Raw genomic sequence first — 26,984 nt, forward strand, 5'->3', positions numbered from 1 at the left:
TATACAGTGGGCGTGGCAGAGTAACAGCTTGGACAGGAAGTGAGGAGACACCAGCTTATAGTCAGAATGGGCGATGTGGGGGTCCGAGAGTGGCGATTCTGGGCTCAAACTGTTACTATACAAAAGGTGTACATGATGTCTTGTTTTTTTGGTGATTGTTTTTTTTTTTAACAGACCCCGGAATTCTCCTTTAAGACCAGGGACACTTTGCTATCATATGATGCTCCATTACTGTTCTTACAAACTGCATTTTGAATGAATCATCATTTTAATATTTTCCTAGATTTTTGCCAAGTCTGGCTCGATCATCTTTACACAAAGCTTTGATGGATTCAGGGATAGAGGAAACTAGTTCAGAAATGGAAACCCTTGAAAACAAAGATTACAGCTGTAAGTTTTTCTTTACTGTATTGTTACAGCGCTCATCTTAATTATATATAAAGAGGATTTTTTTTCTTTCAAATCAACTCATGGCAGAAAGTTATATAAATTTGTTATTTAATTTTCAAGTGTTTTAGTGCTTATCAGCTGCTGTACGTCCTGCAGGAAGGGGAGCATTATTTCCAGTCTGAGACCTCTCTGCTGCCACCTCTGTCCATGAAAAAACTGAGCAGTTTTCTATGGGGATTTGCTGCTGCTCTGGACATTTCCTGTCACAGACAGATGTGGCAGCAGGGAGCACTGTCACTGTGTCAGACTGGAAAGAATACACCTTTTCCAGCAGGACATACAGCAGCTGATAAGTATTGGAGAACTTTAAATTCCTAAATAGAAGTAAATTACAAATTTATATAGCCGTCTGTCACCATTTGAAAGAAAAATTTTCACCAGAGTTCCCCTTTAATCTAAGGAATGATCTCTATGATCTTCTGTAGCACAACATTAGTGTTAGTTAGTGTTTTTATACATAGTCTGATTCTATATTTTGTGGCTTGTACACATCACAGTTGGGCCCTACATGTACATTTGCAACCTGTGAAAAAAGGATTCTGACGTATATGTGCAAAGCTGGCACAAGTGTAGTCAGGTAGGGACGGCATTCGGGTCCTACTGCACAAATTCATTTACTTTATCAAAGCATGGTTGCTTTGCTTTTGAGTCCCATTTAAAAAATGTATACATGCAGGAAATTACCCTACCATAGACACTAGCTGACTACTATTAGGCCATTAAAGTTAAAGAGGTCTGTGCCATTATGCACAAGTATACACCAGCATCTCATTTTGCCAGCATGTACATCAAGCAAGCCCTTAAAGGAGAATTCCAGCAGATTATAAAATCCATCAGCCAGCAGGGGCACGGGGAAAATTATTTACAAGTACTATCTTACCTCTCCCCATGCCCATGTTGAGTGGTGGGATCGGGCCTGTCGGGCTCCAGGATCTCCAGAGCTAACACGTCACAACCTGGCTGATGGACTGGCCTGTCAGTGACTGGGGCGGGACGCCACTCCAGTTACTGATTGGCTGTGGAGCCAGTCTATCAGCCAGGACAGGCCTCCCCCCCCCCCCTTGTAATTAATCCCCTGCAGGATTTTATAAATCGCCGGAAAGTACATTTATTTGTTTGTTTTTGCTTAAAAATTACCTAGGAATGTATATAGTTTGTATATGTCCTGATGACATATATTTCTCCCTCCTTCAACTTTGATTTCTCCTATTTTATATATTCGGCACAAAACTCATGACAGCAAGAATTCACTATTGGATATAGGTATTAAAACAGGTACTATTTTATTAGGTGAAATAAAATCTGGAATACTGAGGCTTGGCAGTGTTACTGTACCAGTGTTTAATCCTGGTGAGAAGATGAAAGTGCCAGATGTCCTGTTCTACGAAAATGCACAGGTAAGTAGTGAAAGATGTTTATCCGTCTATATATTACTCAATAGAGCTGGAACCATGTTGACTAATATTTGTTAAATAATTGTTTTGATAAATTATAGTCAAATAATAGTCAAGCCATAATGAGGGTAAAGACTAATGCAAAGAAGCAGCAATCGGATATAAACGTTTAAAGGGGTCATCCGGCGTTTAAATTTTTGCTGCAATGTTGGTTAACATAATAACGCGCTCCCCTGTCCCAATGTGTTGCTGGTGTCTCCCGCTGACTGCAGCTCCGCTACTTGTCTCTGGAGTGATAGCCTGCTCAGCCAATCACTGGCCACGGCGCTATCTTGTCTGAGCTAGTGATTGGCTGTCGCTTCCGAGGCAAATTAGTCTCGAAAGTAGCAGAGCTGCGGTTAGCAGGGGATAATAGCAACACCACATCAGGACAGGGGAGCGCGAAGAGATAAGCAAAACATGTTTATTATGTTTACCAAGAGGGCAGCAATTTATAAAAAAAAAAATGTAAATGCCAGTTGACCCCTTTAAAGTCCATCAACAGAAAAAAGGAGTCTGGTACTACCTATTTATTGTCAGGTGGTGCCCAGGGTACAGTAAGAACCGATACATGCAGCATACAACATCCAAACAAAAAAGAACCATGGTACTCGCCCTATGGCTAAAATCTTCTTTCTTTAATTTCTTTATTGCAGACTTAAAATGTACATTGCAGGGATGGGGAAGGAACAGCAGGTGCATCCAAGGTGACGCCTGTTTTGTGCTGCTACTGAGCCCGGCAATAAGAGGGCCTGGGGGAAGCATGGTTTGCCTTCATGGTACGCCGCTGACTACACCTCCCCCCATACTCACCTGGCCCCAGTGCAGACTTCTGGCTTTCTTTTGCTCACATTACATGTGAGTGGGGACCTGTCAGAAAGATGGAATGATTGGGGAACTGCGCTGGGCCAGGTGGGTATTGGGATGGGGGCTGGTACGCCAATAACAGAAGCCCCCCTTCAAGGAAACGGCTTGCTCCAGCACCCAGCTGGGGTAGTTATGTTCATTTTTTTGCTGTGGAGCCCCATGAGTCCTAGCTACACCCCTGGTGCTACTGCTCTTTTTACAGCTTTGAGACTAAGCCCAAAGAAGTGCAGTGGCATGAAACGCCCATCACCTTGAACATGCTTGCTGTTTGTTCCTCACAATGGGCCTCTCTGTAGTCTATTTTCTTTTGCATTTTGCAAAGTAAACATTTTTATTAAGCTAATTAGGCATTAAAGGTGATAATATATGTGTCTGTAATCGGCAATATCTCTGGTTTTCCTTTGCACCAGATTTTACATTTCTACCCCAATTCGTCTCTGCATAACATATGCTTTTTCTGTGTCCTTTTTCTGCAAATTCAGACTTGACTTTACTCATTTACAGGTGGTAGAAAAAAGGCCTTAACTAGTATTGACAAGATGGGTGATATAGGTAATAGCTTATTGACTGTGCTAAGTAATGTGAGGTCATATTATATACAGGGATTGGCTCAGCCTTTTCTTCACTGACAAGCCATATTTTTCTAAGGACTTTGGCTGACCTACTTCCACATGACCTGTTTCTTGCTTCTCCACTGAAAGCATCACTTGGCTTGAGAAAAAGCAAGAGGGGTGGGAGGCAAACAGAAAATCATTGCATTCTGTACATCAGTCACAGAGAGACTCATTTTAGAATATGTATGCATGCGGCTAAGCCGACTAATTTGTGTATCTGAGCGTGATATTGTCCTCAAGGTAATACAACAATCAGCAATGGGAGGGAAGTGGGTCAGCTCACATTTTGGCAGCATCTTGTTGCTTGTAATTAGTGACACATTTGTAGAGCAATTTAGGAGATCAGAATAATCCAATACAATTTTACCTAAAATATATTTATGTGGTTTTAGGGCAGATTATGTGATAAGGTGCTTAGGGAAGTTATGTCCCTCATTAGTTTCTGCAATAAAAAAAAAATCTGAACTTTTTAATTGGTGCATTTATTCCATCACAGAAATATATGCGACAGACATAAATAGGCAGGGTCCTTGTATGTAACCAGTGGGTGCTCTGCCCCTATCCACCTGTTCCCTGCAGGTGCACCCCTGTGCAGCTGTTCACCATCTATATACAATTTTTTTTTTTTCTTTCAATACTTCAATTTGCTTAAAAAAGTCCTGAAATTCTACTATCGCTTTTAAAATTCAGGGCAAAGGAGTCCATAACCTTTTTAATGTTTTCACACTTTTCTATGACAAGCTTAGCCTAATGCATGGAAAAGTAGGATATTCGAATGAACATGTTTGAGTGACTCTGTACCCACAATCTGTCCCCCCCCCCCCCCAAAACCGCTTGTACCTTCAGATAGCTGCTTTTAATCCAAGATCTGTCCTGGGGTGATGCAGTTATTGTCCTAAAAACAACTTTTAACCTTGCAGCCCTGTGCCAAACTAGTGTGGCCTAGAGTGTCTGTGCATTAGGCTGGCACAAACAAGTTTGACACAGGGCTGCTAGGTTAAAAGTTGTTTTTTTAGGACAATAACTGCATCACCTGCCGAACGGACCCCAGGACAGATCTTGGATTAAAAGCAGCTATCCGAAGGTACAAGTGGTTTGGGGTGGGCAGATTGTGGGTACAGAGTTGCTGTCAGTGAGTACAGTGAGTTAGTGAGTACAGTGCAGTGAGTATACTTACTAATACTGTACACTGAACTATTTTACTATAAAGTGGCCAACCCCTTAAAATGGAAACTAAGAAAACCGCTAACTGCAGCAGGACACAGAACAGTTAGATTTAGGAAAACAATACAGCTCAAAATGTTATTAAAATATATGCAATAAAATAGGATTACATGTATCATGTTTTGTACATAGTTGTTGTTCTTCTTTCCAGTTTTCACCAGCAGCCCAGACAATACATGTTCACTTGTATGTGGTGAGAACTGACACCAAAATCCTTTGTTATACACTTATATGAAATATATTGGAGCTTTGACTTCAGATGTTTGTTTGTATTTGCAGCACCTGAGGGTCATGGAAGACATGCTGAAAGATTTCCTGCTTGGAGAACACCTCTTGCTTGTCGGAAATCAGGTACACTCTGTTTTCGTCTGTTTTTAATGTTGTTTTTGGAAAAAAATTAAACTGGCAAGTATTTTTATGGTATGCTCACACAATTTATACTAACAAGTTTTTTGATGTGGAAACATATAGATTTCTTTGATCTAAGGATCAGAGACAGCAACAACACAGCACGTCACAGAGGCGTGTTTTGCCTATTTAAACTTACCCTAACAGTGATCCACTATTTCTTATTAATAGGGTTTTACACCAGTGCTGAGATACCATCATTTCCTTCTAGATTTTATAGCTGCCAGTGTGATGAAAAGATCTATGTGTTGGGGTGTTTTAAAAACTTTTCTTTTCCAAAAGTCACACTAATCATAATAATAATAGAATAGATCAAAATCAAATAAATATTCTTTGATCAGATAAATCTTTATTGAACAGTTTTTATTACAGTCTCAAAAATATAGAAAAGGAAAAAGCCCTTCCTTTTCTCCCACGTAAGAACAGAAGTGTGGAGGTCTTATCAAGTCCATTAAAAAGATCATGTTTACTTCTACAATATTTCACATTACTCAAAAAAAATGTGAGCATAGTATCAGAAAAAGAAATGAAGGCAAAATGGCTACGTCAATCTGTGCATCCTTTTTTTTTTTAAATCAGTGGTCCATTAGAATCAATGGAGTCGCATTATAGAGGGGGGGGGGGGGGGGAGGCCAGCCCGCCTCCAGTGCCCGTGAATAGGACGGTGCCGTACACGGGAACCGGGCCACGGTTCAAAAAATAAAAAGGACAGCGGCATTGGCTTCCCCACGCCGGCACTGTTCTATCCATGAGCAAACATTAAAGCAAATCTACCTGATAGTACATTTGCTTTAAAATCTCTTGTACTATCGATATTTATTGATTTCTGAAAAATTACATTCAAATTACAGTTGCTTTAAAGTGTAATTGCTATTTTTTTTTTTTTTTTTTTTTTGCAGAAATTAAAGGGGTTGTCCAACAAAAAAAATTTTCTTTCAAATCAACTGGTGTCAGAAAGTTATATAGATTTGTAATTTACTTCTATTTAAAAATCTCAGGTTTTCCCTTACTTATCAGCTACTATATATCCTGCAGAAACAGGGCTCTCTGCTGACATCTCTGGCTGAGTCAGGAACTGTCCTAAGCAGTAGCAAATCCCCATAGAAAACCTCTCCTGCTCTGGACAGTTCCTGAGTCGGCCAGAGATGTCAGCAGAGAGCACTGTTTCTGAATGTAAATAAACAACACTTCCTGCAGGATATATAGTAGCTGATAAGTACGGGAAAACTTGATATTTTTAAATAGAAGTAAATTACAAATATATATAACTTTCTGACACCAGTTGATTTAAAAGAAAATAATTTTCGCTGGACAACCCCTTTACTAGTAATGAAAAAAATGACATTTAAATGACAGTCTTATAGTCTTCTGCATGGACCATTAGAAAAAAAACACAAATTAGGTGTTTTGTATTTACTTCCATTAAACTCATTGTCCATACATTTGCAGCTTTTGCACTATATGCAGTTTATACAAAACCTAGTTACTGTTATAAGGATATGCTCCAGCCATCTCAGGTCAGGCTCTCTAATACAGCCTTTAGGTTAAATATCTTGAGCTTTTTATTTCATTTTATTTATTTTGCAAATCATGTAACATATATGTTCATAGTTCATAATGACCTATTACTGTGCTTACAGGGGGTTGGCAAGAACAAGATAGTGGATAGATTTCTACACTTACTAAACCGACCAAGAGAATATTTACAACTGCACAGGTAAAGAATTACATTTTGTTATCGACATTGCCAAACTCATGTATAAAAGTAACTAAAAGTAAAAAAACAAACAAAAACAAAACAACAACCTTTTTTCTTTATGGCAGCCATACAGTTCTTTGTACTTTGGTGAGCTTTTATGTTGTGGGATACTGATGGAAGGACAAGGGCGAACCCCTCTCTCTGGTAACCGCCCAGGTACTCTCTGCAGCTTCTAAGGGCAGCAGGATGTTGGTCATATATTACAGACAGATCCCAGTACAGAAGATGCAGGAATTAATCACAAACATGGATAGCTACGTCCTATCCATAGGAAGCTAGCGGTTAATATTATTATGCCACTGCTTTATTTATTCAAATCTAACAGTTTGTTGCACAATTTTTCCATGCTTTACTGTAAAGAATGGAAAACTGTGATTTCATGTTGAGGAACTAAAGTAAAAGGGACTCAAAGGGAATCTATCTGTAAATAAGGACGCCCACCCGACGACTCCTGCAAAGCAACTACTAATGAATATTTTTCCACCCCCGTGCAGTGACATCACTTTCAGCCCTGGAATTGGAAGAATGTTCATTTGTAGGCATTCAGAATATCATTTCCATACTTTCGGCAGCAAAGGCAGAAGTTGTTAACACTTAAAGGAACACTAAGGGTCCTTTTAGATGAAGTGATTTTGAATGACTAACGATTGCAAACGAGATGCTTTATTGTTAACCTGAAATCGTTCACCATATTACACAGAACTATAGTCGTTAGTTATGGTCGTTACTGCGATCGTTACTACAATTATTTACTCCATCTGATCCCAGCAAAACAATGAACAATGTGCAATTACACTGAACGATTAGTGAACAAATGCGGAACTTGAGCGAACGATTGTGGAATTACAGCGAATGATTAGCAAACGATTAACAATGATTTTAGGTTCAGATCTAGGTTAACAACACACTAACAATTTTTTAATCGTTGCCTGCAATTACACAGAACGATGATCCTTTAAATTCGAACGATAAAACGATTTTTCGCACGATAATAGTCCCGTGTGATAGGGCCCTAAGCCTAAAAATGATTGAAGCAAGTAAACAGTAGATAGTCCCTCTAAAATTCGTCAGTCTGCAGGATCTTTGACATGTTTCTGACATTGTTTTAGGCCCCGTTCCCACTGAGCAAAACTAGCGGAATTGTCCGCCGCGGAAAGCCGATAGCCTTCCGCTCATAATGGGAGTCTATGGGAGACGCACGCTCCTGCCTTGTCTGCGCTGAAGAATGAACATGTTCATTCTCCAGTGCGGACAGAGCAGGAGCCCGCACCTCCCATAGACTCCCATTATGAGCGTGAAGCTAACGGCATTCCGCTGCGGAATTCCGCTAGTTTTGCTCAGTGGGAACGGCCTTACAGGAATCTTGCGCAGAACACAAAGATTAATCAGTTTGTTTTTGTTGTTTCTTTTGAGTGGAGAGATCTAAGAGGTGGTACTTTATTAAGAAGGAGGGGGCTTGATCACTGTTGTGACTAGGGATGGTCCGAACCTGACGAGGTTCGGGTTTGTATGAACCCGACCGCTCAGCAGCAGATTCCCGCTGTCTGCCTGCTCCGTGGAGCGGGCGGATACAGCGGGAGGAACGCCTGGAAAACTGGGATACAGCCTATGGCTGTGGCTGTATCCCAGTTTTCCAGGCAGGAATCATTACCGAGGATTCGGGTTCGTACGAAACCGAACTCGGTTCGGACCATCCCTAGTTGTGACCTAGAGTGGAGGAGACGGAGACTCAGGCTCCAGTCAGTTGTCTTATGAACATACACAGGTTATGCCATGTTCCCATCATGTTTTCTCTATGGGCACATAGCCTAGAAAACATGAGGAGGAAGAGTGGGGACATGGCTGAGCTTCTTGGACACACACATGTCTTCTTTGTATATTTTACAGTTTTGTTATAGGCAGCAAAATAGGATTAGGAGGAGATTAGGGGAAGAATTTTTTGTGCATTTTTACATTAGTGTTCCTTTATACAACTGCTGCTTAAAAAGCAATGCTTTGCTCCAGTAGAATTACATTCTCAGTTCTAAAAAGAAGTTGCTAAGGACTCCTACTTGATATGTTTATATTTTAGTTCATGTTGCTCATCAATGCGTGATAGAGGTTTGTACATTGAGGTCTGGCAATGACGCACATATGAACACTGTTTATAGTAGCTTTTCCCTCATAAAACCCCTCCAGCAATAAATTATTAGGCAGTATGTGAATACGTTATTTTATGAATGGATTAGAGCCTAAGAAAATGCTTATAGTTTCTGTAAAAGAATGTTGTGCTCGCAAATATCATTTAAAGCTATGAACTCTGGCTGTGTGGTTGGTATATTTTTATTCCTACTTCTCATAGAACCTCAGCTGTGTTTAGCTTTCTTTTTATATGAATCTTAAAATGTGTATTTTTAGTCCCTCAAAGTCTCTATTATTTGCTGACGTCTAAGATTTTATATAAAAAAGATACGTAGGATTACCTAAATCTCCTCATTTAGCTCAGCAGGGAAATGTAAGCAAACGAAAATAGACTGGTATATTTGAGGCTAAGTACTTTTCATACTAAGCTCATAATAACTTGTTTATTGCCTATTGTGCTGCCACTTTTGAAAAGAAAGAATGTGAAGTATTTCTTACATTAAAATGGGCTTTCACAATAAAAATAACATACCTACACTTTTCATCTTTCGTTCTTTACTGTTTTGACTACACATATGATAATAATAAATGAATATATATATATATATATATATATATATATATATATATATATATATATATATATATATATATACACACATACTTACATACATACATACATACATACATATATATACACACACAAGTTGATTATTTTATCTTTCTGTATTCATTAAATTTTTGAGGGCCAAGCAGAAAAAAAGTCCACTTTTTTTGTTTTGCCTTTCCGAGCTAGAAATATACATTATATTGTTATAGTTTGTATAGGGGAACTATCAGCAGGTTAGACGACCTTTAACCTGCTGATATGTCCCCACTGCTCAGGAGACACTGAGGAGGAATTTATATCTCTTACTTTCCTCCCCAGCGCCGTTCCGGTGCAGTTAGTCTTTTGCTCCATGGTCCGGTGAGACTGTTAGGGGCACTGGGGCGCTGTTAGGGGCACTGCCCGCCCCCATAATTCTGATCGGGGGCGGGCTGGCTGGTGGTGGATTGGCACTAATGCTCCTAATGGTCTCACCGGACCGTGGAGCACACAACTAACTGCACCACATACTGCACAGGACTAACTGCACAGGAGACAACATATCTTCCTCCTTGATGTCTTCTTTACAGTAGGGACATACCAGCAGGGTAGATTTATCTAACCTGATGAGAGTTCCCCTTTAAGGACATGAACTGGCATGTGCAAGAAACAGCCCAAAGTCCATTAGTAGGACATAGAGTACCTTTATAGTAATTTCCATGTCTACCTTACCCTGGATTTTAACATGATATAAATAGTACAGTATATACACACACTGATCACTAATCCTGGTACACCAGGGATACTGCTGTCACTGTGTCATGTCTTTTGTTCATAACACATAACCACTTTGCTGTTGGTGACATCTGTTTTCGAAGGATCCTTGTAATTAGTGATTTCCAGATCTTTGGAAATCAAATGATAAGCGAAAGAGCTTTTTATCATTCTCCAATCCACTCTGTAATAAAATTAGATTTATTCTGGAGATGTAAATTTTATTTTCTCTCAGAACAGCATCATTACCAAATCTAGCTAATTCAATTATACCATGAGACCATTTAGAAGTAACCCTTTGAACACTAATGTGTTTTTACAGTAATTACCTTTAATGAATGTGTCATTCTGAAGTGGTAGAGTCGTTCATTCAGGACAGCAGCTATGGCTGTCTTGTGCTCTATAGCTTTTGTTAATATCTGATACAAAATAAGTGGTGGAAATTGTATTTTTAACTTCACAGTGACCATGCATTCTAGCACTACATTCAGCTACAATTGTGACACATGAATGTAATTTACATAAGGGTAAATCACTAACATTTTATGTTACTAAACTTTAAGGTGGCTACTGATACTAATATATTTTATTAAGAAGGCTCATGCTGATTTAAAATATTGGGTTACTCATCTCACCAATGCCTATTGCATAAATGGAGATATTTTGAATATTTTGTTTCCATTTTTCATCATTTGCATATCATTAAAGGGGTTATCCAGCAAAAATCTCTTTCTTTCAAATCAACTGGTTTTAGAAAGTTATATAGATTTGTAATTTACGAACTGGAGAGAATGGAACGGCTGCACATCCCATCTATGGCTGATACTAATGCCGCTAGGCCTATATTAAAAATCAACACCAGAGTGTCTGTATATGAATTGATCAAGCCAGATTGCCCCGTGTACCACCGCGCAGGTCCTCTGGTCCACACGGGTCCCTACGCTAACTCCACACCGTGTCGGTCGGCGACCGCCAACCCCGCAAAGCGTGCACATGCAGGGAAGGGAGGCCATGGAACGGCCCTGCAACCCCAATGTCACAGGACCAGACCCAAAAAGCCCCACCAAACCACAATGGGGTTGCGGGGCCATTCCATGGCCCCCCTTCTCTGCTTGCACACGTAATGCGGGGATTGTGGTCGCTGACTGGCACAGTGATGTGTTTTGGTTAGGGACTCATGTGTATCAGAAGACCTGCACGTGGTACATGAGGCAATGTGGTTTGGCCAAATTATATACTAACTTCTGATGTTGGTTTTAAATGTAGCTGAATAGGCTTTCGTGTCAGCCATGGATGCGATGTGCAGCCATTTCTGTCTTTTTGGCTTGTGCATATTTTATGTATTCTGTCCCTTTTTTCATTGTGGCTAGCACTCGTGCTTTGTAGGACCCATGTGATCCAAATTAGCAGGAAGCACCTGTGTACATAAGGGGAGGATCTCCCAGTATTCTCCCATTCTACCTGCAGAGGAATGGAGAGAGGTAAGAGCTTGTTCACACTTGTGTTGCTTGGCGTCCACTTTTTCCGCCGGTGGCGCCTGCGGTGTTCGGGGGGGCCCTTTAGGGTCTGGTCCTGTGACAATGGGGTTGCGGGGCCATTCCATGGCCCCCCTTCTCTGCTTGCGCACGTAATGCGGGGATTGTGGTCGCTGACCGGCACAGTGATGTGTTTTGGTTAGGGACTCATGTGTATCAGAAGACCTGCACGTGGTACATGAGGCAATGTGGTTTGGCTAAATTATATACTAACTTCTGATGTTGGTTTTAAATGTAGCTGAATAGGCTTTCGTGTCAGCCATGGGTGCGATGTGCAGCCATTTCTGTCTTTTTGGCTTGTGTAGATTTGTAATTTACTTCTATTTACAAATCTCAAGTCTTCCTGTACTTATCAGCTAGTGTATGTCCTGCAGGAAATGTTTTCTTTTCAGTCTGACATAGTGATCCCTGCTGACATCTCTGTCAGGAACTGTCCAAAGCAAGAACGGTTTTCTATGGGAATTTGCTGCTGATCTGGACAGTTTCTGTCTCAGCCAGAGATGCACAGTGTCAGACTGAAAATGAAAAAAACAAAACATTTCCTGCAGGACATACAGCACCTGATAAGTAAGGAAATACTTGAGATTTTTAAAAAGTAGTAAATTACAAGTCTATATAACTTTGTGAAACAAGTTGATTTAAAAAAAAAAAAGAAAAAAGAAAAAAAGATTTTTGCTGGATAACCCCTTTAACTCGTCTATCTAACCTGTGATATCCATAACTTCACAACTTTTCCTTCTTGGGGTTGCAGTTTCCATGTTGAGAAGTGTATGACATTAGTAATATGAGAAATTACATGTGCCTATATGATAAAGCTAACCACTATCTCTCCAGAGATGCAATTAAATAGACCAGCTTATAAAGCGTATTGCAGAAATATTACATTTAAAAAAGGAAAAGGCAAGGAGAGAATTTATCTGTTGATGTGGAACTAGCTGTTTATTTTGTAACACATCTGGGAATGCCCTAACAATATTTTCCATAATTGTTCTAATCTATTTCCAGGACAATTACTGTAACAAATAACAGGCTATAAGTGTCGTTTTCCTAATGTATGTTGTTAAGGAGAATTACATGCTTGATTTTTAAACGCAACATAAAGACTTTTCCGGTACATTAGTTGTTAAAAATAAAGTTACCCTTAAGGTGTTAACGGAAAGAAATTACTATAATTTATTTATACATAATACAGTGTGAAATGCTGTGTGGAACCTGGAATTCTGCTATTTTTTCTCTTTCTCCATCCTTGCTGTAGGTGATGTCTTTAGACAACTCATAGAATATTCTGCACATACTTAGTTACTCACAATATTTTGAATCTGGACAGATTGGTTTAACCAGTTCCTTATGCTCCAGTTGTAATGTAATAAATCCACAATGATCTTTATTTTTACAAAGATGACACTAAAAAAAAGTTAAAACAATACACCTCTCATATGCTTCTCCACAATACTTGGGATCACTACATACACCAAATGACATATACAATGTATGTACAAAGTCAGCTCCAAAAAATATGCAAGCATTGTAAATCATGAACAGAACATATAAGATGTAAATCCTAGTAATACACAAAGAGTGAACCTGTTCTGGAGTACAACACAACTTTGTATCAGTAGCGCTGGATCAGAGCAGTCCTGCAGCTCCCAACACAAACGTTGGTGGCAGCAGCGACCGTGTCTTCCCTTACTGCTACGGCTCAATATAAAATCATGTATAAATAAATAATTACACATTTATTTTAATTAAATTATATCAAAGAAATGCATTAAACAGAAGTAAATAAAAACTGTTATTCTCTGGACTACCCCTTTAATTATCTGTTTAAAACATGCCATAGTAGATCTTACATTTAATGTCTTCATTCATTTCTTAACTAGAGAATCTTGTAAATGATAAGATATTTCTATGATGTGTTTAATCTAGGACCTGGGTTTCTGCTTTGTAATAAGTTATTTTCAGCCTGTGCGGGTTGGAATGTCCAGAAGAGGAGAGGTTACTAGACTGTAAATTTCTGGTGTAAAACATCAGAAATATTTATTACATAATGAACCATCCAGAGCCCTCTTCCTTGCTGGAAGTCAGCACAGAGCAGTCATGTTGTTATTTCTGTAGCACATTTAAATTGCAGGAATCCAAGTCTCTATTCCGACTTTCTTAAATTAAATGTCAAATATAAATACAGATGGACAAGAGTCTCTTTGGTATTAAACCCTAAAATGCTGTGTATGATTATACCCCATCTGTTTATTGAGCAGCATGCCAAGGAATAGATTGGATACATGAAGCACTCAATATTAATGCTGCATCTCAGAAGGAGATGCAAATTACACATTGCTTATTATGCAAAATATGCCCATAGGAATGCATTGATGAGTTTATATAAGATCCTGTATTTACCTAAAGGCTGTGGTAACATAGCTTTATATTCCAAGATGTATATGTGGTTTATAGTGACCCTTAAGGCATGACTACCTTATTATCCCAATGATAAACTTATCTGGTTCATGTTATTTTAGATATAAACAGGACACTTTTCATGTTTTACTTGTTTAGCTGAACATAGCCTCACAGTGTGTTTAGGTGATAAATTATTTTAGTAGGAAAACCTCTTTAATGTTTCTTCTAATATACCGTAGTATTTTTGGCGACGGGTTTAAATAATTTTTACTGATCAGCTGTGCAAAGACTATAAATGATGTGTATATCTGTGTTTTGTCCTGCAGGGACACGACTGTGCAGAGCCTTACATTGCAGCCATCTGTGAAGGAGGGTATAATAGTGTATGAAGATTCACCACTGGTATGTGTCTTGGTTTTTTTTTAAAGTTCACTTTCCATTCACCTTCTGTAAAAAGGTGTGCCAAAAATCTGTCATTAGAAATACAGCTTGCTTAGTTACTTCTTTATTTAATATGTAACACACTGTAAGTTATGTGACTAGTGACATCTCTAAATATAGTTATTGACATCACCAGTCACTGCCTACAGAACAAGGATTTCTCTGTCAAGTAAGGTAGACTCTTATAAATGTAATATACAGTGGATAGTTGCTGGATGTTCAGTAAGTAAATACATGATTTGCAAGAACGTTGTAATAAAGGCTAGTTGTTAGTATGAGCTAAACAATTGTCCTTTTGACTTTTTCTGTGTTTAGGTTAAAGCTGTTAAAAAGGGCCATATCCTGGTTATTGATGAGGCAGACAAAGCCCCCACCAACGTAACATGTATTCTAAAAACCTTGGTAGAAAGTGGTGAAATGATACTATCAGATGGAAGGAGACTTGTGGCCAGTAAGTAAAGAAGAAGAATACAGCTTGTTTTTTTTCTCCTAAGAGTTGCAAAGATCAAAACATAAAATCAGCATTATCAACATTTGGGACATGCAGACCAGAAAGCTTATATATTGAACATAAACATTTTTTATGAGGTTGGAGGAAATAAAACAGATGTTCTATGTTTTATAGCATTTACCATTTAGTATTAAAGACATTAACAACTAAAGAAAGCTTTGCAATGATTCATTTTAAAGTGACTCTGTACCCGCAATCTGACCCCCCCAAACCGCTTGTACCTTCAGATAGCTGCTTTTAATCCAAGATCTGTCCTGGGGTCCGTTCGGCAGGTGATGCAGTTATTGTGCTAAAAAATAACTTTTAATCCTACAGCGTTGTGTCTAACGTCCGAGGCTTACATTTGTATATGCATTAGGCTGGCACACCCTCTCTGTCGTTCCTCCCCGCCCTCATCATTAGGAATGCTCCAGGCAGATTGCTTCCTATTCCCCACCTTTGTGTATAATGAACATGGGCTGGATCGTTAAGACACCTGTGCAAAGCTCAAACAGCAGTAAATGTTCCTGGATCATTCCTAATGATGAGGAGGGTGGGGAGGAAGGACGGAGAGGTGGTGCCAGCCTAATGAATATACAAATGCAAGCCACGGGCGTTAGACACAGCGCTGTAGGATTAAAAGTTGTTTTTAGGAGAATAACTGCATCCCCTGCCGAACGGACCCCAGGACAGATCTTGGATTAAAAGCAGCTATCCGAAGGTACAAGTGGTTTTGGGGGGGGGGGGGGGGCCAGATTGTGGGTACAGAGTCGCTTTAATGTTCATTTGTTTGACTTAAGCAGGAAAGGGGTTACATGCCAGTTCAAGCTATGAGCAGGAGGGAGAGAAACCCTGGAGGACTGCTTACACTGGCTGTAGTTAGAGAGGAGAGCAGATACAAGGCAGTCTGTAGGGGCACTCATATAGGCAATGTACAAGTATAAAGAAAAATAAAGTACGTATTGAGGCTGTAGAAGTAAAAGGCAAATGTTTTAATAAATCTATGTTTTGTGTCATAATAAATACAAAGCAAGAATTAAAAAGAAAGTCTTAAAAAGATGGCAACAGCCTTTAGGTTTTCTATTAATCAAAATTACAATAACAACACCTTTATGTAGTAGTTTTTTTTTTTTTTACTTTTGTACTTTTTTTGTGACAGCTTGTTTTTTGTGGGATAATGTGTATTTTTTACTTTTTGGGGCAGGTATGACATTTGATAACCTTTTAGTACTATTTCTTGATACATAAGACTTTCCCCTATGTGATTTTCAACAGGACTTGCGAATGTAGCAGTTTTATTCTTGAATTTTTTTTTTTTTTTTTATCATACTATCATGTTGGTGCTGTTGCATGCATCCCAGTGGTGCAGTCCATTTTTTAAATGTCTGTCTGCTGTTGCTTTCTGATATATTAATTGGTTCACTCTATTCACCAGAGGCTGGCCCATATCCCCTCTTTGACGCATCCACATTTGATTCTTGTAGAGGCATGCCACAGAGGGTAGGAGATATCGGTACACTGGGGGCACTGGGCTTGCCTCCAGTTTATAGAACAGCTCAATTAGCATATCAGAAAGCCGCGCCAACAAGGTAGCATGGAAAAATTTCAAGACTCAAACTGGTACATTCGCTTTTACATCTTATTGCTTGATGACTTCCATAATGTACTGCAGTGCTATTATATTGCAGTGTATTGTGCCTGTCATTGTACTGTTGATAGGCATTGTATTATGCTGAACACACAAGGTCAAAGGGAAAATATGCCAACACTGCTGCAACCTGCCAGAAAAAAACAGGCTGTGAGGTGTGTGGTGGAGGTAACTGGATAGACTAGTAAACTTGCGAGAAGATGTGGTGGTGCCCAATTTCTTTAAAGTGACTCTGTATCCACAATCTGACCCCCCCCCCCCCCCCAAACCATTTGTACCTTCAGATAGCTGCTTTTAATCCAAGATCTGTCATGTGGTCCGTTTGGCAGGTGATGTAGTTATTGTCCAAAAAAAACCAAACTTTTAAACTTGAAGCCTGTGCCAAACGGGAGTATCTGTGCCGTAACTTTGCACCACCCCTCCGTCCCTCCTCCCAACCCTCTTCATCATTAGGAATGCCACTGGAACATTTTCTCCATGCTGAACATTGCACAGGTGCCTTAACGATTCAGCCCATGTGCCGGGCTGCCACAGGTGGGGAATAGGAAGCAATCTGCCTGGAGCATTCCTAATGATGAAGAGGGTGGCACAGGCTTTAAGTTTTAAAAGTATTTTTTTAAGACAATAACTGCATCACCTGCCGAACGGACCACAGGACAGATCTTGGATTAAAAGCAGCTATCTGAAGCTACAAGTGGTTGGGGGGGGGGGGGGGGGGTCAGATTGTGGGTACAGAGTCACTTTAACAGAAGTTTATTTTAAAATGTTTAAGTATGAAGAAAAAAAAGAGATGCAAGAAGGCACTCACCATTCAGTAGAATCTTTTCTTTATTTCATGCAAAAAAGTGGGAGATATCAAAGCAGGATAAAACAATCAGCCATGTCGCTGAATTGGCGGGCTACAGCCTGTTTTGCTGGGTCACAGCCCACTTCCTCTGGCCTCTGCCATAATGCGTCTCAATTGTTGGTTAAGTCACTGACACAAGTGTGCGTAACACCTCTGGGCAACTTGCCCATTCATGGATGTAGCAGAAAAAAGAAACATAAAATTTATTATAAATCAAACAGTGTAGTGCGTTAACCCCTAGGTGACCCTGGACGTACCCAGACAGCCAGAGCCGCCTCCATGTGTTCAGAGCGAGGCCGTACGGCGGCCGCGCTCTGAACCGCCGCGGTCCGGATGCCGCTCGTAGCCTGGGTCCGTGGCCATTAGCGGGCACAGTCCGATCGCCGTGCCCACTAATACAGTAATCGGATGCAGCTGTCAAAGTTGACAGCTGCATCCGATTACTTGATGCAGCCCGGTCCCTAGTGTCTAGTGGGGAGGATCGCTCCTCCCGGACGTTGTCCACACATCCACACATCTTACCCTGTCCGGGGTCAACACCGTAATGGCACTGATCCCGGCTCGGCACTCGATTGCTTCCGGCTGCAACAGTGCTCCTATCTCATCGATCTCATCGATCTATGCTGCATATCTATGCATCATAGATCTGTATGAGAGATCAGTGCTCTTATACTAGAAGTCCCCCAGGGGGAGCTTCTAGTATAAGTGTAAAAGTACAAATAAAAGTGTTATTATCAATAAAAAGCCCCCTCCTCTAATAAAAGTTTGAATCACCCCCCTTTTCCCATGTTATAAATAAAAATAAATAAATAAACATGTTTGGTATTGCCGCGTGCGTAATCGCCCAAACTATTAATTTATCACATTCCTGATCTCGCACGGTAAATGGCGTAAACGCCAAAAAATCCCAAAGTGCAAAATTGCGCATTTTTGGTCGCATCAAATCCAGAAAAATTGTAATAAAAAACGATCAAAAAGTCGTATATGCGCAATCAAGGTACCGATAGAAAGATCACATCATGGCGCAAAAAATGACACCTCACACAGCCCCATAGACCAGATAAAAGCGTTATAAGCCTGGGAATAGAGCGATTTTTAGGAATATGTATTTGTTAACAATGGTTTGAATTTTTTACAGGCCATCAGATAAAAGAGAAGTTATACATGTTACATATCGTTGTAATCATAATGAATTGAGGAACATATATATATATATATATATATATATATATATATATATATATATATATATATATATAAAACGAAAATTACTTACGGTAATTGTTTTTCTTTGAGCCCATGACAGCACCCCTGGAGAGCGTCCATCCCCCTTCTCACAAGACAGGAAACAGCCGCCATGCAATTAATTAATCAAGCTTTAAATAGGCAGGACCACCTCCTTACACCAGTTCGTTCCACAAGTATCCTGGATTCTAGAAGAAAGCACAATTCTGCTCTCCAGCAGAGAAAAATATCTCCCCTCAACGGAGAGTTCATAATCTACCCAAGCAGGCAGAAATAAAGACTAAACTCTACTGCAACTTGAATGGAGTCTAGAAAAAATGTATATCTTTAATCTTTTATAATTCACCCAGTGAAAAACTGAAAACAACTATTCTATATATTTACACATATTTACATGGGAGGGTATTTAGAGGGGTGCTGTCATGGGCTCAAAGAAAAACAATTACCGTAAGTAATTTTTGTTTTCCCTCTTCGCCCTATGACAGCACCCCTGGAGACTAGACTAGGCTTAATTAGGGAGGGACTACAGCCTGCAAAACCTTTCTCCCAAAGGAGAGGTCTTCGCTTCCTGGTAACTGTAATCTATAGTGCCTTAAAAAAAGTATGTGGCGAGCTCCAGGTAGCAGCTCTGCAAATCTGAGGGATAGATGCAGCCGCTCTCAGCCCAAGATGTAGAAACTGCTCTGGTAGAATGAGCGCCAAACCCTGTAGGTGGAGTTAATTTGGAAGAAGAATAAGCTAAAGAAATGGTATCCTTGATCCATCTAGCTATGGATTTAGAGGAGGCTGACTGACCTCTATTCTTGCCCTGAAAAAGGATGAATAACTGCTGAGATTTTCTCCATTCTTCTTTTTTAAGTACATAATCAGGCACCTTCTGACATCTAGTGCATGGAACTTCTTTTCTCCCTCGTTTTTAGGGTCTAGACAAAAAGATGGTAAGATCACCTCCTGAGAGCGATGAAAATCTGTCACTACTTTCGGTAAAAAAGCTGGATCTGGGGACAGGATAATTCTATCTGGAAGAATAGTCATATAGGGCTTGTTGATGGACAAGGCTGATATCTCCCCCACTCGTCTAGCAGTTGTGATAGCTAATAAGAAGGCTAATTTGATTGTCATGATTTTATCTGATACTTGGTATCAGGTACTATCTTGATAAATGGTTCAAATGGGGTATCAGGTGGTATCTTGAAAAATGGTTCAAATGGGGAAACTGACAGCGCTGACAAAACAATATTCAAATCCCACGGAGGAGTTCTGGATTTGATTGTGGGTCTGAGTCTACCTGCTGCTCTTACAAAGCGCTTGATCCAAGGATGATCCGCAATTTTATAATCAAACAGAGCGCTAAGGGCAGAGATCTGAACTTTCAATGTGCTAGGTTTTAAACCTAAGTCTAGACCCTTCTGAAGAAACTCTAAAACCTTGGGAATGTCTGGGGGAGATAACACATTCACAGGCTCAGACAAAAATTTGCAAAAAACTTTCCAGGTCCTCAAATATATTCGAGATGTAACCTTCTTTCGGCTAGCAAGAAGTGTATCAGCCACTGACTCAGCTATACCCCTATCCAGCATCAGTTGCCTCTCAATAGCCAGGCCGTCAGATGAAGATTTAGAGAAGACGGGTGCAGAACTGGTCCCTGCGACAGGAGATCCGGGATCTCCGGAAGGACCCACGGCCTGGCTACTGAGAGTTTCCTGAGCCAGGAAAACCAAACCCTCCTTGGCCAGAAGGGTGCCACTACTATGACCAGAGCTTTTTCTTGGCAGATCTTTCTCAGCATCCTCGGAATCATCCGAATGGGAGAAAAAGCATTAAGGAGACCCTTGCTCCAGTCCTGAACAAAAGCATCCACTCCCGACGGAAGGTCCCTGGGATTGAGGGAGAAAAATCTCTCTACTCTCCTGTTGACTCTGGTAGCAAATAGGTCTATAAGAGGGACTCCCCACATCTCTGTGATCTGCCGAAAAATTACTGGACTGAGAACCCACTCCCCCTGGTTCAGGGAGACTCTGCTCAGAAAGTCTGCTATCACGTTGTCTGTCCCTTTGAGATGAAGGGCTGAGATGGATGTCACATGTTTCTCTATTAGTCGAAAAATGAAATGGGACACTCACATCAACTGTGCTGATCTGGTCCCCCCCTGATGGTTCAGGTATGCTACTACTGTGGAGTTGTCTGTCAGTATACGGACATGCCTGTTCTTGATAGTGTGTAGACAACGTGACAGGGCGAAAAAGACTGCTCTTAATTCTCGGAGATTCTGGGAGTCTAGACATTCCCTGCTGTGTCACTTCCCCTGTAGGAGTAAGGATTCTGCATGAGCCCCCCACCCTGTGGGACTGGCATCTGTTGTGATTTGAAAAATGTTCTCTAACTCCCAAGGAACGCCCACTGTCAGGTTCTTCCGTGTCACCCACCACTGTAGAGATCTTAACACCGGGGGAGATAGGATAAAAATCTTGTCTAGTGACTCCCTTTGTTTGTCCCATGTCTCTAGAATCTGTGTCTGTAGTGTTCTGGAGTGATACTGTGCCCATGGAACTGCTGGAATGGATGACGTCATCAGTCCTAGAACCGACATGGCTTGTCTTAGGGAACAAGAAGCCCTGTCCAAAAGATCTCTTACCCTTGATATAATCAGATCTACCTTCAGCGGGGGGAGAAAAGAACGTTGAAGCAAAAAATCTAGATTTAGCCCCAAAAAGGAGCAAATCTGGTTTGGGCACAGGCAAGACTTTTCTGAATTCACTTCTAGACCTAATTTCTGGAAAATTCTCTGGACTGACTGGCAATGCAGGGTCACTATCTCCTTTGACGGGCCCACAATCAGAAAATCATCTAAATATGGGGCCATAATTATGTCCTGCTCTCTGACATGGGCCATCACCTCTGCGATTATCTTTGTGAATACTCTGGGAGCTTGACAAAGGCCGAAAGGGAGAGCCCTGTATTGGTAATGTTGGACCCCCTCCCTCGTGCGAACTGCCACCCTTAAAAGGTTCTGGTGACCTGGAAAAATGGGGAGATGATAATATGCATCCCTGAGGTCAAGGGTGCACATGTAGCAATTCTTTGAAAGGTTCAGTATGGTTGATTGAATCGTCTCCATCCTGAACCTTTCGTAGCAGAGATGTTGATTTAGGTCCCTTAGATTGATAATTGTGCGAAATGAACCATTCGGCTTCCTTACTAAAAACAGGGTCGAGTAGAACCCCAACCCCTGTTCCGCACAAGGGACCCGAACCAACACCTCTTTGTGGAGAAGAGAGAGAACTTCTGACTCTAGAGCTGTCTGCTTCTCCTGATTTTTGCTCAAATCCGTAATGAGACTTCACAGGAGGGGGTGCACAACCAATATAAAACCTAACGTTTATTTAATTTATAATAAAAATATACCCCACTTAGACAGACCAATACACAACATGAAACGAAAATAAATCTGCAGTCACTGTTATTAATGGTATATACCCTAGGCCATAGACAGTTGTATAAATATTCTGTACCAGCTATGGCTATGGGTTTCCTATCAGTACCAGGGTATAAGGATACAGGTAGGGTAGGGACCTTATAGCCCTATTAAGCCCTACCAGGTGATATGTATATGCTACCCCTACTCGCACAGGGGGGAGCGGGGCACTCGCCCTAAAAAGGGCGACCCCTACCCTGGTCTACCCCTTGGTGAATCAACACCCTAGTATGCCCTAAACGCAATAACGCTGGTCCCTTACCCTCCGACGCGTTTCCTCCAGGTGACTGGATTTCTCAAGGAGGCAAGGTACGATACAGGGATTAATTATGGCTGGGGTTCAACTGTCAAAACAAGAAATACAAAGCACAGTATAAGTGCATTCCATTCATCACAAACAGACTGGCAATAGCACGTTCAGAGAGGGGTACACTTACCGGTTGCTGCAGTGGCAGACGAGACCGTGATACACTCCGTGCAAGTGCGCACGCTGAGTGTGTGTCTAGGAGCAGTGGCTGCTGACAAGTGCAGTCCTGGTCCGGGGGCTTGATATATGCCGTTGCCGCGCGCTTCTGCCTACCCGCGACGTCACTTCCGGTCATGTGACATGTCGCGTCGGTCAGCTGAGCGCAGCGGCATTGCCCTGGTAACGCTGTAAACAATGTAGCAGCGTTCCTGGGTCAGTGTAGAATAGCTCAAATGAGGAGGATTATTAGAGTGATTTAGATACTGTCTCAGTGCTCTATCGCTAAAATAGCTAGATAGCTATGTAGTTATATGTGTACAGTGCATTATTTATAGATAAGCCGGGTACTCTATATTCCCCCCAAACGGGGGGGGGGGGGGGGGGGGGGGGGGATCCGTAATGACAAACCGACCACCTGGGGGAGATAGAATTTTTAGTTTCAAACCATACTTTGTTGTTTCTTTCACCCAATTGCTTGAAGTTATTTTCTCCTACTCCTGGGAGAAGTGCATCAGGCGTCCCCCCACAGGCCCCCTGGCGTCATTTCTTATCCTCTTTCTTGGAGGAGTTAATTTTGGAGAAGAGATAACCCTTCCCTTTAGCAGGAGCTTTCCAATTTCTCTGCTTCGAATATGATGTCTGGCCGCCCCCTCCCCTACCCTTGCTCTGAAAGGGCTTCTTGGGAATAGGAGGGACAGAGGGAAACTTTCTCTTACGATCCGAAGCTTTTTCTAGGATAGAATCTAATGCTGGACCAAATAAATACTCTCCTTGACATGGAAGGGCACATAATTTGGATTTTGATGTGGCGTCTCCCTTCCAATCCTTAACCCAGATGGCTCTACGAGCTGAGTTAGAGACGGCCGAGGCTCTAGCAGCTAGCCTAAGAGTATCCGCTGAAGCATCAATCATAAAATCTACTGCCCCAAAAATAGTAGGGAAGGCTTTCAGCAAATCCTCCCTAGGAGTACCATCTCTAATATTGGCCTCTAATTCCTCCAACCACAGCTTTAGGGATCTAGCTACAGAGGTGTTGGCCACTGCAGGTTTAAAAATGGCCGCAGCAGACTCCCAATTTTTCTTTAGAAAACTATCTGCCCTCTTATCCATGGGGTCTTTTAGAGTGCCTGTATCCTCGAAAGGCAAAGCACCCTGATTTCTGGTAATCTTTGCCACTGGAGGATCAATCATAGGGGCTCTATCCCATTTCTCTGTCTCTACCTCATCAAAGGGATACTTGCGCTTCATAGCCCTAGGGACAAAGAATTTTCTATCAGGTTTTTTCCACTCTCTATCTATCAGGTCTTTCATGGTCTGATGGATTGGAAAAACCTTCTTTTTTCTAGGAGCTAGACTCTCAAACATTTTATCTTGTATAGATAAAGTCTCTTTGGTTTCTTCCAACTTCATAGTGCCTCTAACTGCTTTGACCAAAGAATCCACTTTCTCTACCGGAAACAAAGGTCTGCCCGTAATCCTCAGACGAATTGTCGGAAGAGACTGCACATTCCCCTTCTTCCTCCTCTGGATCAGATTTCAGTGTAATAGTAGGGGTGGGAGGGCGAGATACAGAGGCCTCCTGTGTACAATCCCCTTTAGAGGCTGAGGTGGAGGAAGAAGCGGATGAACCCGATTTCTCCTTGGGAATAGCTTTAGAAATCTCGTCTCTAATCAAACCCCTGCAAGGACAAGTGAGATAACCTTAGGGAACCTTCAGACCAGCAAAGAAATATAAAATCTTCAAAAAAACATACAAGTCTCACTTAATACTGTTCATGAAAGAAGGAGATTCTTCTTCCATCACTTTACTGAGACACGTATTGCATAGGGACTTTGAGAGTAGAATGCAGTTTCCTTCTACACATAAGACATTCTTTTCTACCCTTTCCTTTCTTAGAGTTCTCCTAAAATATTGGACAAAAAAAAAACTCCAATCAAGAAAAAAGATACACAGAAATGATCTGTGGGGTACAACCCCTCTCACCACCCTGCGAACCTCTGGCTGGGATTCCTGTGTTTCAGTGTGTTCAGCTTCTTCCTCCATCACTGAAGATTCAAGAAGCTGCAGCAGCAGTAGTGGAAAGCAACTTCACCTGCTGTTAGTATGCTGGTCCTGGAAACTGGCTGGTATCCTGTTTCTTAGGCACACACTTCAGAAAAACCCATCTCCCGCTTAAATTCATAGAGGGGGACGGCCCCCCTCTCCTTCTCGGAGAGAGCTGACCGCCCCTCCAGCCCCCGACGGCCACGGATTAGCCATCAGGTTAGCAGAGTCCCGCCTAGGCCCCGGCGCCTCCCCATCCACGTCATCCCCGGAAGTCACGTGGAGCGTAAGACGTCAGCCGAATGCGCCCACCGGAAACAGGCCGCACCGCGTGATCACGCCGTGACGTCATCCCGCCGACGTCCGCGCGTACGCGTGGCGCCACCCGGTAGTAGCCACAGCATTCCGCGATGCGCTCCCGTCCCCGGCCGCAGCAGGACACCTACCCCTGGCCGGAGGGAGAAGGAAAAGTAAGCCCAGGGAGAGGAACCAGGATTTTCCAGACTGCCAGGCGGCTCTACAGGAAGAGACTTACGCCGGCTGGGTGACCCAGGTAAAAAACTCCTATGACTCCTATGACCGGGCGCCCACAGCTCCTGCTTGATTCTGGCGACGTATGGAGGATGCAGAGGAACTGCATCCTCCCATTCCTCTTCTCAGAAGACAGGAAACAGAACTGGTGTAAGGAGGTGGTCCTGCCTATTTAAAGCTTGATTAATTAATTGCCTGGCGGCTGTTTCCTGTCTTGTGAGAAGGGGGATGGACGCTCTCCAGGGGTGCTGTCATAGGGCGAAGAGGGAAAGTCAGTTTTACCCCAGGGCGAACAGCGTAAAATTCAATTTCATAGTTACATAGTTAATACGGTTGAAAAAAGACACATGTCCATCAAGTTCAACCAAGGAGGGGATGGATACAGGGAAGGGGGAGGGGTGATATGTTCTATACATATGCATCTATATTATTTTGGTCTAAGAACTTGTCTAGCCCTGTTTTGAAGCCCTCTACTGTTGTTGCTGTGACCAGATCCTGTGGTAGACTGTTCCACAGATTCACAGTTCTCATGGTAAAGAAGACTTGTCGCCTCCGGAGATTGAACCTTTTTTTCTCCAGGCGGAGGCAGTGCCCTCTTGTCCTTTGAGGGGGTTTTACCTGGAACATCTTTTCCCCATATTTCTTGTAGGGGCCATTTATATATTTAAATAAGTTAATCATATCTCCCCTTAAACGTCTCTTCTCCAGACTAAACAAATGTAATTCTTTTAATCTCTCCTCATAACTAAGATGCTCCATTCCCCTTATTAGTTTAGTTGCCCGTCTTTGTACCCTCTCCAGCTCTAGAACATCCTTTTTATGAATCGGGTTCCAAAACTGGACGGCATACTCCAGATGGGGCCGCACCAAAGCTTTATAAAGCGGTAATATTATATCCCTGTCCCGAGAGTCCATGCCTGTTTTAATGCATGACAATATCCTACTGGCCTTAGAAGCAGCTGACTGACATTGTGTGCTGTTCTGTAGTCTATTATCTACAAGTACACCCAGATCCTTCTCCATCAGTGACTCTCCCAGAGTAACTCCCCCCAGGACATATGATGCATGCGGGTTATTAGTACCCAGGTGCATAACTTTACATTTATCCACATTGAACCTCATTTGCCAAGTGGACGCCCAAACACTCAGAGTGTCTTAGTCATCCTGTAACATCTGCACATCCTCCATAGACTGTACTGTACTACAAAGCTTGGTGTCATCTGCAAAGATAGAAACATTGCTGTTAATTCCATTCTCAATATCATTAATAAACAAGTTAAACAGAAGAGGGCCCAGTACTGACCCTTGGGGTACACCACTTATTACCGGGGACCATTCGGAGTAGGAATCATTGACCACCACTCTCTGGGTACGATTATTAAGCCAGTTTTCAATCCAGTTACACATTAAATTTTCCAAACCAATAGACTTTAACTTACCCATCAGACGTCCATGAGGAACTGTGTCAAACGCTTTTGCAAAATCCAGGTACACTATATCCACAGCCGCGCCGCCATCCAGGCTACTACTTACCTCTTCATAGAAACATATTAGGTTGGTTTGACAGCTTCTGTCCTTAGTAAAACCATGCTGGTTATCACTTATAATACTATTAGCCACTACATA

General features: G+C 41.6%; 1 protein-coding gene across 3 annotated transcripts in view; it reads left to right on the forward strand.

Annotated features, from left to right (window-relative positions):
• VWA8 (von Willebrand factor A domain containing 8) overlaps positions 1–26,984 on the forward strand; it is a 192,216-nt gene that overhangs the window by 70,498 nt on the left and 94,734 nt on the right. For all 3 annotated transcript variants that reach the window (XM_069970562.1, XM_069970561.1, XM_069970563.1), the window contains exons 19-24: positions 284–390; positions 1,741–1,847; positions 4,868–4,939; positions 6,637–6,713; positions 14,498–14,573; positions 14,928–15,063. In XM_069970562.1, the coding sequence (XP_069826663.1) occupies positions 284–390; positions 1,741–1,847; positions 4,868–4,939; positions 6,637–6,713; positions 14,498–14,573; positions 14,928–15,063 (575 nt within the window). The remainder of the gene's footprint in view (positions 1–283; positions 391–1,740; positions 1,848–4,867; positions 4,940–6,636; positions 6,714–14,497; positions 14,574–14,927; positions 15,064–26,984) is intronic.

This window comes from Dendropsophus ebraccatus, chromosome 5 (genome assembly GCF_027789765.1).
Source record: "Dendropsophus ebraccatus isolate aDenEbr1 chromosome 5, aDenEbr1.pat, whole genome shotgun sequence".
Lineage (NCBI taxonomy): Eukaryota > Metazoa > Chordata > Amphibia > Anura > Hylidae > Dendropsophus > Dendropsophus ebraccatus.